The sequence below is a fragment of the Nipponia nippon genome, unplaced genomic scaffold (assembly GCF_047370975.1).
Source record: "Nipponia nippon isolate SJK-2023a ecotype South Korea unplaced genomic scaffold, ASM4737097v1 scaffold_10, whole genome shotgun sequence".
NCBI classification, from domain to species: domain Eukaryota; kingdom Metazoa; phylum Chordata; class Aves; order Pelecaniformes; family Threskiornithidae; genus Nipponia; species Nipponia nippon.
In genome coordinates this window covers 32,009,893-32,023,815 of record NW_028262291.1, presented here as the reverse complement: position 1 = coordinate 32,023,815, position 13,923 = coordinate 32,009,893, and the positions used below count along the sequence as shown (strand labels likewise).

The window sequence follows — 13,923 nt, the reverse complement described above, 5'->3', positions numbered from 1 at the left end:
TGTTTTTTGGTTCTCGTTCGGTTATTTACTTTAATTGTAAAGAAGCATTGAGATCTGTGACACCTCTCTGTGTGGAAGAGCTCAAGACTATTTAATAGAATGCTTAATCTTTTGTAGAAACTAATCTCTAATCTAGACTTCTGCAGTTTGGCTTAAATATTTGATAGTTGGCTAATCTAATTCACTGTTAAGTTGTAAAAGATTTTTTTAAATAATTTCTAGAGAGCTGTATGGATTTCAGTCCTATTAAAGCTTATCTTTCCTTGGGACTTCTTAAAGGTGACTCAAAAATGCTATTTGAGCAAATATTAAAAATCCTCTTAACGTAGAATCTGAGTTCTTCCTTAAGCCTCTCATCCGTGTAGTAGTACCGTGCATGCTCTGCATTAGCTCTGTGGCACTGCATGTTGCCTTAAGATTGCTGCCAGTATCCAGTCTAACTGGCTTAAAGCAAGCCAAGATCTCTCTTGAGTTACAATATGCAACCGTGTCTTTTGGAAGAGAAATTGAGAAACAACTTACTAGTGAAAATATTGTTCCTTTAAGTCTAGCATGACTTGGAAAGCAAGCGATTCTGAAAGCCTATTTCAAAGTAATTTATTCAACCCTTCTTGACTTTTATTGGGTCAAGCACAGTATCCCTAGATGATACTGATAACTGGCTGCCAAAAGGAGATGGTGAAACTTTGTGAAAACTGCATTATAAAAAGCCATTTAAAAGATTAAAGAAACTTAGTGATTTGCTGCTTTTGGGCTCATTTAAGACATTTATATTTTTTAGTTTTGTACGGAATATACATTATTTTAATAGATTCAGTCCCTATTGGGAAAATGTATTACGATAACCTTTGAGTGTACTGCTAGTTGGGTTTTTTTTAACAAGTTCATTGCTTCAGCAGGTATTCATTAAGATGAGGCTCTGCTGTATTAGCAAAACTCCTTCCCTTGTCCATGCCCCTTACCTAGGTTTTTTCTTTGAAAATCTTGAGGGTGCTATAATTCTTGTTTCATTCATGCCTCCTGCCCCAGGGCTTTGAGACCTGAATCTATCTGTTCCATTTCATTTAAGACGTCACCAGAGTGATGGCAATGAAATGGCCCACCCTCGGCTGCGTGCTTCAGCGAGAGATCTACGAGCATCACCGAAACGAGCATCCAAGTCCACTGTTGAAGAAGAGCTGAAGAAATTGATAGATCTCGATAGCCCAACACCTGAATCCCAGAAGAATTTTAAGGTATGTTAAAAGAGAGAGTCTGTCATCTGACTATCTCTTGTCACAGTTCAGTGAAATCTGAGAATACCTGAAGAGCAACACACAGATCCTCTTCTGATCCAAGTCATAGTTCAGTTGTTACAAAATAGAAATGTGTAAAGTTACACTTTGTAAGAATTTGATGATTGAGTTCATTGCTGCCTAAGCATATCAACTAGTACAGCAAACGCATCACAACTTGGAAAAGGATGAAGGCTGTGAAGCTTTAAGATTTCTGTGTAGAAAATGCTGAGTGCTTTCAAAACAGTCAAAGCTGAAGCGTTCGTTCATACAGAGCTTACTCGGTTGGACTTGGCATTAGACTCAGAGTTTCTCTCATAGGATCTTTTCTGTTCTCACCTATAACAGGAAAATAAAATACAAGGCATGCCCTGAATTCTAATCTGATTCTGAGAAAAAGTCATCTGTTTGTCACAGACTTATCTACTAGAGAAACACATTTGGGGAACAGTTTCATTATTACAGTCACTGCAATATTATTACAGTTTTGTGTGCAAATTTAAAGAGACTAGTATACCAAAGTGCAAAGAACGTTTACGACTGCTGGCTCATGGACAATCCTGTAGTGTTTTATGCATTCGAATTATTCTTCTCTCATTGCATGACTAGACAGTGACTTGTTGACAGTATTGGAACTCCTTGCAAAAAGCACGCTTTTATGCCTCTCTAATCCTGTTACCTGCACAAGGACCAAAAATGCTCCCTAAACTTGAGCAAATATTTGTACAGAATAAATAGTTAGAAATGTTTCCTGATATGTTTCAAAATGTGTATAATAATACAAAAGTGTATATATTAATTTTTAAAATCCGCTATTTTGAAGAGAATGTCTTGATTTCTGCAGTCTCCATGTACAGTCAGTGCTTAACAGCTCAGGCTCATCACCTAGAGCCCAAATGGTTTCCACAGCAACCATGCAGAAGAGAGAGCTGCAACTTCTTGCTTTGCTTGTAAAAAGCCAAAGTGGCTTATTAAAACTTGTAAGTGCTAGGTTCCGTACACAGATTATTTCACATGTTACCTTTGAGGCTGGAGGAAAAAAAAGCCTTGCCAGTGGCAGGATATCTTTTTCTTAGGTTTGTGGTAGTTCTGAGGGGAGTGGGACACGGGCAATGCGAGCATCTCCTGTTCTGAGCAAAGGGATTGTTCTCATTCCAAGAAATTCCATTCTGTTTAAAGAGGTGCCCTGAAGACCATGAAAAGTGTGTATGTTCCCAAGTTTGTTGTTTTTCTGCTTTGGGGTTAGTGAATCAGTTCTTACCCTGATCTTTATTTCCTGGTGACTGTAACAAGTATGGTAACTCAGGTTACACTTTTGATAAATTTCAGCAAGTTACTAACATTCTATCACTCCAGCAAATTGAATCTTTTCCATTTTAAAAGTAAATGTCATTTCTTCCCACTGCATGATTTAGATTTCATCTTACAAAAAAGTTGGTCTTAGGGCATAAAAATTCTTTGACAGTTTAAAAAAAAATAAATAAAAAGAATGATAATGCCCTTCATCAGTTCACTGCACAAAAATCCTCCTCCTTCCTGTCTGTTGGCTGCCAAAGGCTTTGTTTGCTAGTAGAATTTGTTCTAGGCTGTGATTTTGTCTCGCGTGTCTCTTTATCTTCCCAGCCTTCCTTATCTCCTTACCTACTACTTGTGCATTATATCTTCTCAGACAAGTCACCCTTCTTTTTCTCTTCCCTCTGCTCTGTTACTGGAAGACAATTCCTACTGGTATTGCCTCTGTTTTGACTCCATCAGATGTTCATATCTGTGCAACCTTACAGTCTCAAGGTCTGATATTAACTGGTGGTTCCAGCTCCTAATTCTTTAATGCTAAGTGAACTATAGGACCCTCAAGTAAACACTGCTTGACTTAGCAGCATTTTCTTTTCCTTTGCCACTTCAGGAGAAGTGCTGGGAGATTTCAGTGGATCATAACATGAACCTGCTGATTGAGCTTCTAAATTTCAGAATAAAAAAGCAGCTTGATCCTCAATGTAACATAGTGACAACTGTACCAGAAGTTGTAATTTCTGCAGTGTTAACTGTATATGCAAGGTTCATACTGTTATGGGCATGTCTTGAGGGAGGCAATGCAGAAGGGAGAACGTGACGTAATAGAAAGTTGGTGTGGGACATGGCTTCTCATTCGTTCCTTGTCTTTTGATGATAGCAGGTTTTTGAAAGTAATCTTAATTGTTTCTGATCCTTAATCCATAAAAGCAAAACCTGCAGCAGTCTCTTAATATTAAAATTTGTAATGTTTGGGGGGGGACGGGGACACCAAATCTGGCAGATTGTCTTCCACTGTACAGTACCAATAGTCCCTCCTCCACACTCTTCTCCCACCTTGTAGTGCGGGACTTTGATCACAGGAATAGAGTACCGTCTGTTTAAACATTTTTTCCTTTTTCTGAGAAGAGAGAACTATTTTTCTGTGCAAATGAGCAACTCTTTATAAAGTTTAATCACTCTTTCCGGAAATCATATTCTCTCTTTTTTTGTTTAAACTTGCTTACAGAGCAAATGAGGGCGGTGAGGTCTTCCTTTCTGTTTGCCATTTCTCCAGGAAAGCCTTTGGACCAAATTTCAACCAACCCGTAAAGAAACTTCATGCCTTAGAGATAGTTATATTACTACAGGTTTCATGAAAATCGGTGTCTCTGCTGATGGGAATAGTTATGAGTTTTTTGATAGCAGCTTGCTGGCACTGGCCGGAGAGTACATAACTCCAGGCTAACCACAGCATTGCTTTCTCCTGTGTGGAGCATTAAGGAAGCTGGGATGATGGTGGGGGTAAGACACAAGTTCTCTTACTCATGGGACTACTTATTTAATTTTGATTCAAATCCTTCTGAAGAATCGAAGCGGTGGTGGGTGTTCCTAGTTGTTCAGCAATATGAGACTTCTAATTAGCTGGCATTTGCTGGTGGTCTGCCTGCAGGAAGGCAGCCTCCCCAGGCAGGAGGGAGAGCTCTGGCTTATGCAGCATTCAGTCTGTTTCTGTAAACATTATCTCTGCTACACATCAGCTCTAGAATCCATGAGGGCTGCCTGAGATTGCCACTTCAGGAGAAGTTTGAAAGGTATTTAAAAGGTAGAATGTGAGATTGGCTGAAAAAGATCTGTATATATTATCTAGTTATAATCTCCTTCAAAGCAGATTCCTTTAGGTCTTTTCCCTATCCAGTCTGAAAAAATACTATGTTAACACTTGCTTTCTTATTTGAAAAAATAGTTTTATAAAACTATTTCAACATAGACTTCAAAAGCTTCTTTATTGATTTTTTTTTTCTCATTTCTTTTTATTTGTTTTTATGAATGTATAGTCACACACTCTGTCCTGTCAGTCTCCCTTTCCCAGCACTCCTACCACAAGGCGTGCCTTGCAAAGGACTTTGTCAGATGAGAGTATTTACAGTGGTCAAAGGGACCACTTCTTCACCTCGCGGGCCTCGCTCTTGGACCAAGCCATGCCAAATGATGTCCTGTTCACCAGCACGTACCCTTCTCTCCCAAAGTCGCTCCCATTACGGAGACCATCATATACTTTGGGAATGAAATCACTACATGGTAAGCGTATTTCCCACTTTTCTACTTTCGAAAGAATCCTTTGTGAATCATGTTAAGGGAAAACGTTTGTTACGGCAATTAGTACATCCATCTTGATTTAGCTAAAATGAGGAGAGTCAAGTCCTATGCCTGAAAATATAAAATAGGCCGGGGAATTTTTTTTTTCCTCACTTCAGTGGGTATAAGACTGCATGACTGGTCAGGCAAGTTACCTTGTGGAAGGAGCACAAAAATTTGCCTCATCAGCTGTAAGTTTTCACCAGGAGTCATCTGGACCAGTTGGACCAATGGGCAAATAATGTCTGGTTATCCACCAGTGACAACTTCAGGTGTCGCTTCCTTTAGTGTGGGATTATGGGAACAAAATACTACTAGGAAAATAATGATAAAAAAGTGGAGAAATACTGATGGACATTTGGATGTACAACTACACCAGATACAGCTTTTATTGTGCCAACTGTTTTTAAATTCACTCCTGTACCCTAGTCATTTTACAGGACTTGAGTTACTTAATTTTAGTCACACATCAACAGCTAACAAGAAGTTGTTACTTGGTAATCTGCTGTCAAGAAGGCACTCAGCTTTCCCCCATTAGTTTACTGAAAAGTCTCAGTAGGATTATCTGATAGGTTGTGTGTTGCTGCATGTGAATGTCTCAGTTGGTGAGAAAGGGAATTTTCACAGGTTCCCACTGTACCTCATAACTAAATGTGTACTAAATGTGTTTTCCAGAAATAGAGCTAGATCTCACAGTGTAGGATTCTGCAATGTTTTCTGAAGAAGTACGTATCTGCTCTAATTTATTCATGTTTTAGTATGTTTCAGGAGGAAAACGCAAGGCTATCAATAGATTCAACTCAGTATAGTGGGCCCTAAGCACGGCCTGTATTTAGATGCTTAAGATACATTTGACAGTGAAGGCTGCTGAAGAAATCTATTTTAAATTCTTTTCATCTGTCTGTGATCACCAGGCATCAGTTTTCAGTGTTGAACCTGACATTTTCATGAGCTGTTGTTTCTGTATAACGTTTCTTGCGTAAGAGTTAGGAAACTGAGCTCTCTTCACTTCTGCTTTTTATATGCACAAAAATAACTTTGCAGACTTGGTTACCCTTGTAACTGGTTGGTGGATTTGGTTTCTGAGGGCTTGGGGTCAGAAGATTAATGATGCCATCTGAGTAGAAGTGGAAAGCAGCACTTGGTTTCTTTTCATTTAGATGCCTGTATTTTCCGAAAAGAAAACCACAAAACCTTCTTTCACTGTCATGTTCACTTCCACACCAAACCAATTGCTCCTCCTAGCACATAAGCTTTCTACATTTGTCAACAAAACAAGATTTTCCATTTTTCTATAAAATGTAGGCCCGCATGATAAAAGAACCAGCTATTTGAGTGATGTGTGAGTTGTCGTGTGTCCCCCCCCGCTTGCCTTTGCTGATGGAAGGATTAAGTAGAGCTGGATATTGAATAGCACAAGTATTGGTTGGCTTCCAGCTATTCAAAATTCTTTTAATTCAAAGATCATAATAACAAAGAACAGACATTCCAGAGCACCTTCGTTTGTTTTGAAGAGGGAAACCAGTGAGCTAAAAATACTCTTATTTACTCATCTGTCTTAATTAACAATCCAAATCACGCTTTTAAAACAGGTTAATTTTTCAGATGGTTAGTTTTTTCTTCTAATTCTGCGTATCTTCTCACTAATTGTAAATATTTTCATGTTAAGAACTACCCAAATAACTGCCCTCTTTTGGAGAGATAATACAAGAATCCTCAGTGTTAAAATTGAGCTGAACTTATGTTAATAAAAAGTAAACATGCAGAGACAAAAAAAAAAAATTCAAGATTTTTGAGCAAAGAAGTGAATGCAGTGTAGCGTTTCTGGGCATTGTTTCCCAGGCAGCAATATTATTTAGCTGAAGTTATTAGATATTTTAGTTATTGAAATAGTTATTAGACGGGGGGGTGACAAAAATAAGCAACACAGCTAGTGGCATTTGTCTTCCAGTGGGCTTCTGTCCTGCCCGCTACGCTGTCTTTCTGTTCACTCCAGTCCAGATGGATTCTTCACTACACCCTTCTTCTCTGCAGCTTCCTCCCAGGTGCCCCGTCCATCTTCTGGCCCCTACATCTCTGGTGCTTATAATACCACCTACAAATTTTTCAAAACTTTCTTTACACCCTGACAAAGGGCACAAGGAAGCAGGTTGTTGCTCCTCTTGAGCTTACACATATGCTGACTGACCAGGCAGTGCAACGTTTTTGATTGTCTAGCCAGTGAACTGAAATCAAATAGGTAACTGTTGGATCACAGTTCAGTCTTTCCCTAATTAGTGGCAATAATTCAAGTGTTTCACTTCGCTAAGCACCAGTTTGCACAAAAATTACAGGGATTTTATATCCTTCTTTCAAACTTGCCAATGTTTTTTCCATAGTGGGCCATGTACCAACTTATTGGTACATGGATGTGGGTATTTTTCAGTAAAGATCAAGAGGTTTCACTAAACTGTGGAGAGCTGTAACATGCTGGATCTGGTCAACTACAGTTGATCAAACATTCTGCTGAGTTCTGGTTCCAAACATGCTATTAAAAATTACAAATAGGAATGCATTAGTATTAAGAAAAGGAATTTTGTTGTTTGGTTGGGTTTTTTTTAATGGAGTTTCTAATTTGTTCTGCATTACTCCAGGAGAGTTTTCTGCCTCAGACAGCTCCCTCACAGATATCCAGGAGCAAAGACGGCAGCCCATGCCAGACCCTGGTCTTATGCCATTGCCTGATTCTGCCTCTGATCTGGACTGGTCAAACTTGGTAGATGCTGCCAAAGCCTTTGAAGGTAAATTTTCAGAATGTAATACTTAGAAAGCTGGTCTTTGTGCATGCTTCATTAAGGAGTGTTTGGTTTTTTTAAATTTTGACTCTTGCTTTTGTTGTTGTGACTGTTTCTACTTAGCCTAGCTTAAGGTCACTTAAAATAGCAACTCAAGTCTTAACAGCCTAAAACTTTGTATGTAATACTCAGATACCATTTCTTCATACTAGAATCCCTCTGTGCTACAGTTTGGCCAAATGTCTGTGAAACTGGCTACTTTTCATTTCAGGTAGAGCAGTTGCAGACATCACAGCTAGGGTGGAAAAGACATCTGGCACAAAAGTGCAAAAGTAAAGTCAAATACCAGCGGAAAAGCACATGAGCACGTTAATGATTGCTTGCTTACCGCACTAGCAAGAAGTTTCTGTAGCACAGCTGAAGTGTGCTGCCAAGGTCATTTGGGAAATACGCCTTGTTGGTATATACTTTTCCATTGCCATTCTTCCCTTTGCATACTCTGCATACATAGACGTGCACATAAGTGTCGTTTCATCCTATGGCACTTTCCATCTCCTTGACACTTGGTAAACTGAAGAGAACTGTAAGCTGCCTAGATGTATTTGAATTTAAAATTAAATACACTTCAGCCCAAAGGGAGTTTACCTTACAGTTACTGTAATCCGATGGAAAAGTCTTCTAGGTGCATTAAGCAGAAGTGCCTTTTCCTAGTCGCTGCATAAATGCTGTCCCACCTTCATGAAAGTGTTTTCACTGATCTTGAATCTTTTAGACATTATTCTGCATGGTTGGAGGAGGCTGTGAAGCAACTTGCTTTCTTGGCTGTTCTCCAGTAGTAGCCATAAACATCATTAAGACAGTGCATGTCTAAGCTGGTGTTCAAGACGTACATGTGTGCTCTGCTCCATTGCCGTAGGATTTGTAGGATCAGCATGTCTCATTTCTGCCGTGCAGTCTTGGGAAAGAGTATTCAAAGTAAGCCTTAGTCCTCAAGAGGAGATGAATTTGTAGTGATGTTTTTTTCACCACCACATAGGGACGAAACCCAGGTTTTAATGCATTTCACTGTGGTCAGCAATTTCTGTTTAAAAGATGCCCTTTTTTTGGTTAGATTTATTTGACTGTCCTCGTTAACCTGAATCCCTCTTTCTGTAGGCCCCAAACTCACTCATGTTTCTCTTTAGAAGTGCGATCAAAGTCAGTGTGGTGAAGGTAACGAACGGACAGCTCAGATGAAGAAAAGCTGGGGTAATGTGTTGGCTGGCACCTTCATCTCACCGCTGTAAAGATAAATTCAGATCTGACTTGGAGAGGGAACAGCTGTCTGATGTCAATATAATTCCAGTCTCTAGTCTCTGCCAGGTGCCAGTAGGGATTGACAAGTACCAAGCAACCTAAATTCTGTGATCCTGGACACCTCTCTTCTACATTGTTGGTTGGTGTCTTCAGCACAAGCCCCCGAAGTTACAAATCGTGATATCTGCCACCAGCTGAAACAAAATCTGCCTGGATCCCTGAGCTACACCAACCTTCAGTATTTTCATTCAAGGGAAAAAAGAGAGGAGCAGGAAAAATTCCATCAAATACCAAGGCACGTTAATTTTGGCCTTGTTGAAAGCACAGAATAAAAATTTGCCAAGCAGAAAAAGACGATACTGTTCTGTTTCCAGTGAGAGACCAGCAGCTGCTGAGGGAGAGAGATGTTGATTTATTAAACTAAAAAGTGTTTATGTTACTGCTTGTGCTAGGAAACTCCAGAGCTAGGTGTAGTTGGTAGTCACACCACATGTGACAGTGATTTAGAGATGCGTTAAAACATCCGAGCTGTTACAGGACAAAAAAGTATAGACACAAGACAAGAAAGAGGTTTCACGTTTCAATCTGAAAACGTTTTCTAAGGCATAAGGAAAAAATTTTGGGTCCTGAAAAATTACATTGGTCATTTTACTTTCCACATGTCAGTTGTGCACAGTGAGCTTTTCTTTCCTCAAGAAAAAGGGATCCTTTATGGAGTGAAGGAAGCTAAATATAATTACTGAGTTACTGGGCGGTGTCATGCAGTTGTACCCAGGAAATTCTGCACAGCTCTTTGTTGTTCCAGCTTGGCTTCTTGCCTCTGCCTTGGGTGGACTCTGCGAGCGCCGCCCAGGTGTCTCTGCTTTGCGCTCTCTAGCATCTTCCTCCTGGAGAGCTTCTTAGCCTGAGGGTGATGCATGGTCTGTGTGAGCACGCAGTGCTGCGCCAGAGCTAGTACTTGCTTGTTGAATCCAATACAGTGGAGAACCTGGTGCAAACACTTGCAATGCCAGTTTGCTTTTGTCAAGTGGATATTGGTATGTCATATCATCACCTTATCTTTCTTGAGACACATTTCTTACATCGGTTTCAGATCCTGCAGTGTAGCTGTTGCGCTGTGCATGAACAAATAATGCTTACTGCTGCCATTGTTTTTCTCTGTATGTTTGCCTTCTCAGTTCAGCGAGCTTCATTCTTTGCTGCTGCTGATGAAAATCACAGACCTGTGAGCGCTGCCTCCAGTAGTGATCAGGCTGAGGACCAGCTTACTGCACAGATAAAGCCTTATACAGGGTAAGTAGATACACCAGATATGCAGGCTTCCTCAGCTGCAAACCAAGGAAAAGAGTAGCAATGTCTTTACTTGGAAGCCATCTCCAGGCTTCACAGAAGAACTCTTCACAAGGTCTCATGAAGATGGTGGTGGGAAGTGAAAACAGAAGAATTGTAAGTACAGTTTAACCTTTTTGCACATTCTTTCTTGTCTGAGATGTCCACGAGTGTGTCCAAAGCAATGGTAACTCAAGGCACATATAATAAGTAGAAGTAGAAAGAAGTCAAGTGGTGGGATGGTCCCAATTAATCATGAGTTAAATTTGTCCTGTTGATTAACGTGCTGCATGTGCTCCATGTACTCTTTGTGAAGTACTTTTTGTTCATTTTGTGAATTCTTAGCGTACCTGAGTGCATACCTACATAAAGCCTCTTGGTATAGACAAGGCTGTTAGCTACCCTATGTGAAGAGAGTAAATCATACCAATACCTATTCTTGTTTCCTGCTTTCAACAGTAAAGAATCTCCTCCAACTCTCGCCTCTAAAGTGGACCAACTGGAAGGTTTGCTGAAGATGCTGCAAGAGGATTTAAGGAAGGTAAACATTTCATCTACGGAAAATCTGTAAGACATATATTTAGTGCTATTAGGTGATGCTAACAACTGTGTAATCCTGCTTTGCCATGCCTGAGCCTGTGACACTCTCATCCTTCTATGAGAAAAAGACATTTCTTTACTACTTTTCTCAGGCCATACTTCTAATTATGCAAGGCTAGGGTGGAGTGTCTAAATTTGTAGCCATCTGATTCCTCTGCTTAAATTAGGAGGGTGATTCAGAGTACCTCCACTCCTAATTCAGGTGACGCTGCGAAAGGCTTGAAGTTAGTCCGTGTAAATATATCCTGTTGATGTTGAAAAGTGAGAGTATTATCTAAACATATAATTTCTACTGTGAAAACTTCCTGTATTGTGTTACTGCCTGCTTGGTCCAAGAAGGATCTGCTGTGGTCAGACGAAAAGTCTCTTAGCTGGGGAAGTATTTGCAGGAGTATTTCCTATCCCTTATTTAGTTCACCATCAGCAGTTGTACATACATGTTGTACGTAGAGAACAGGGCATGCCCAATTTTATTTCACCACTTGGGGAGCCAGTTACTCTATTAGAATTCAATATAGAGAAATCCTCATTCAAGCAAAAAGTGAGGAATGAAATGTCACAAATGTCCCTTAGATATAAAACCATGTGTTACTGCACATAAAATCCCTACAATGAATGAGACTCATGCTCTCTTAAGAGAGATTCTTGACGCTAGGTAGGAAGCATGACCTGAAATTTCCATTAAGATGTGTATTTCTCCTCATGCCTAAGGAAAAAGAGGACAAGGCCAGTCTTCAGGCTGAAGTGCAACATTTGCGGGAAGACAACTTGAGGTTACAGGAGGAATCCCAAAATGCAACCGAGAAACTGAAGAAATTCACCGAATGGGTTTTCAACACAATTGATATGAACTGAGAACAGTGTACGGGGAAGGAAACTATCTGTTATGAATATTATTACTGGGACTTAAGCTTTAATGCCACCTTAATCATGACATGTGAAAGTATAGTCAGAGCACTTCCCTGTCCTTCATCCTCCAGTAACCCTTTTTTGCATCTCTGCGCGCACTCAGAACAATTGCAGATCAACAATCAATGTCTGCCTTTTGTAGAAAAAACAAAGTAAATAATTTTAAAAAGGTAAAATAAAAGTTTAACTGCTAAAATGTGAATGTCTATTTTTTGCACATTGTCTCTTTATCTGTTATGTACAAAATTATTTGGAGGCTGGATCAGGCTTGCTGTTCCATCTGCCTCTGTTTCCATTAACTCCTTTCTCTCTGTTTCAGGTAATCTGCTTTTCCTTGCAGCTTTGGCAAATATTATGACATCTAGAAAATTAGAAAGAAATGTTTATTTTACTGCTCTTCTTACATTGTTTTCTGAAGTATGCCACAGACAAGGGGATGTGATGCAATGTTTTAGGTGTCTCCTTAGCAATTTGCGCTTGACTGCTAGTGCTACCTTCCCATACATGACAGAGAACACGTGTCCATAGTGTATGGTACAGTACAACCAGCATCATAACACTTGGAGAGAGGCTATAGAGACGTGAGCCATGGGTGAGGCATATTATCACACATCTATTGCATTAGCATTTCTGGTAGCCTTTGCTTCCTGTGGAAGCAATGGCTGCAAGTAACTTTACAAACAGCAAAACTAGGCATGCTGCGGTTCATACCGTATCAGGCAGGCTGAGAGATACTGAGTAGTGTTGCTGTACTGCTTAGGTATAGTCCCCTTCCCTTCCAGGGGAATCTGTTGCTTGCATATGTGCAGAAGACTTAGGCTGAAGTTGTAAAGAGATTAAGATTTCTTTCCCCTGAACTGTTTCCATGAAAATCCACATACCTAAACCATCTCCGTGCACCTGCCCTCCCATTCCATTTCTCTGGACTTCTCAAATCACAACAGATTTGAGAAATGTTTATTCAACTTGTGTTTTATTACGTGAGAGGTCTTACAAATCTTTTACTATGGTAGACAGAGGAATATGCAAAGGTGAATTAGAGAAGCGTATTTTTCAAAGTACTGGGATAGGATTGGAGCTCTCAAATCCCCAGTCCCCAGTGAACCTGTCTAGCATGAGATTTCCCAAACTGCCTCATGCCAGGAAAGTTAATTTCTTGTTCTTTGAAGGAACAGCTAACTTGCCACAACATGTTACCTCTCTAGAAAATACCTTTTAGGTGTCAAATACGACTTTTAAGCGCCACGGTCTGCACAGTCATTGAACTGTGCAGCGTGCTGAGAAACCTTTTCTGCTCCCTTCTGAGGATACAGTCACTACCTGAATAAATACTGCCTTGCGTAAAGTGCAGTATATTTGGGGGTTAATTTCAAGAGCATCCACTCCCTCCCCTTTACCACGTTCTCAAACAAACAGATTAAAATCATCGGGCATAGTCTTGTCACAGAAACTTCCACGCTTTTTTCAAATCCCTTTTTCATGCTCTTTAATCTTGCTCCACACAAGTACACGCTACACTTCAACCTCAAACTTCGTTTGTGATGCTAATCCCCGTGGAGTTCTTCTCTAATGTTTTGTCATGGAAATGGATCTCTTTGGAACTATTTCTGGAGTGCTTTTGTAAAGGTTTAGAATGTCTTGGGTTTTTTAATGACTTGTATGAAGGAGATTTATATAATGCCTGATATTATTTGTAAATGGGAAATATTGCTAACATCTCTGAGCATCCAGAAGTCTTGCTTTTATTCTCTTTTATTTTTAAGTTTGGTTTTTATTTTATTTCAAAAAATATTTTGGGACTTGGGGCAGACTATTTATTAGAGTTTTGCAACAGAGTTCTTCTTGTATGATGCCACTGAAGGCTACTTGTAAAATTCTGACAATAAAACTCATTTTAAAGGCTCTTCTAAACCATTTTCTTCTGATTTTGTTGGGTTTGTTGTTTAAGACTTTCCAGAGTGTCCATTTCTTCCTGCTTTCTTCTTGTGCCACTTTTCTCAGTGCTGGGCAATAGAAGAATTTCATTCTCTGTCAGATTTCTACTTTTTATCCATGTGAAGGCCATTACTTGGTATGTATACACGCGCTTCATCCCCTTATTTACTTGTATTACT

At 39.7% G+C, this 13,923-nt stretch overlaps 1 protein-coding gene across 11 annotated transcripts in view; it reads left to right on the top strand.

Moving 5' to 3' along the window:
• The window catches only part of SIPA1L1 (signal induced proliferation associated 1 like 1), a 232,186-nt gene extending 218,466 nt beyond the window's left edge, over nucleotides 1-13,720 (top strand). For 10 of the 11 annotated variants that reach the window (XM_087746430.1, XM_087746424.1, XM_087746429.1 and 7 more), the window contains 6 exons: nucleotides 1,070-1,235; nucleotides 4,601-4,844; nucleotides 7,535-7,681; nucleotides 10,150-10,264; nucleotides 10,760-10,841; nucleotides 11,612-13,720. In XM_087746430.1, coding sequence (XP_087602556.1) covers nucleotides 1,070-1,235; nucleotides 4,601-4,844; nucleotides 7,535-7,681; nucleotides 10,150-10,264; nucleotides 10,760-10,841; nucleotides 11,612-11,755 — 898 coding nt within the window. In that variant the 3' untranslated portion in view covers nucleotides 11,756-13,720. The remainder of the gene's footprint in view (nucleotides 1-1,069; nucleotides 1,236-4,600; nucleotides 4,845-7,534; nucleotides 7,682-10,149; nucleotides 10,265-10,759; nucleotides 10,842-11,611) is intronic. The other variant, XM_087746434.1, reaches the window with a different exon arrangement.
• Nucleotides 13,721-13,923: the final 203 nt, after the last annotated feature.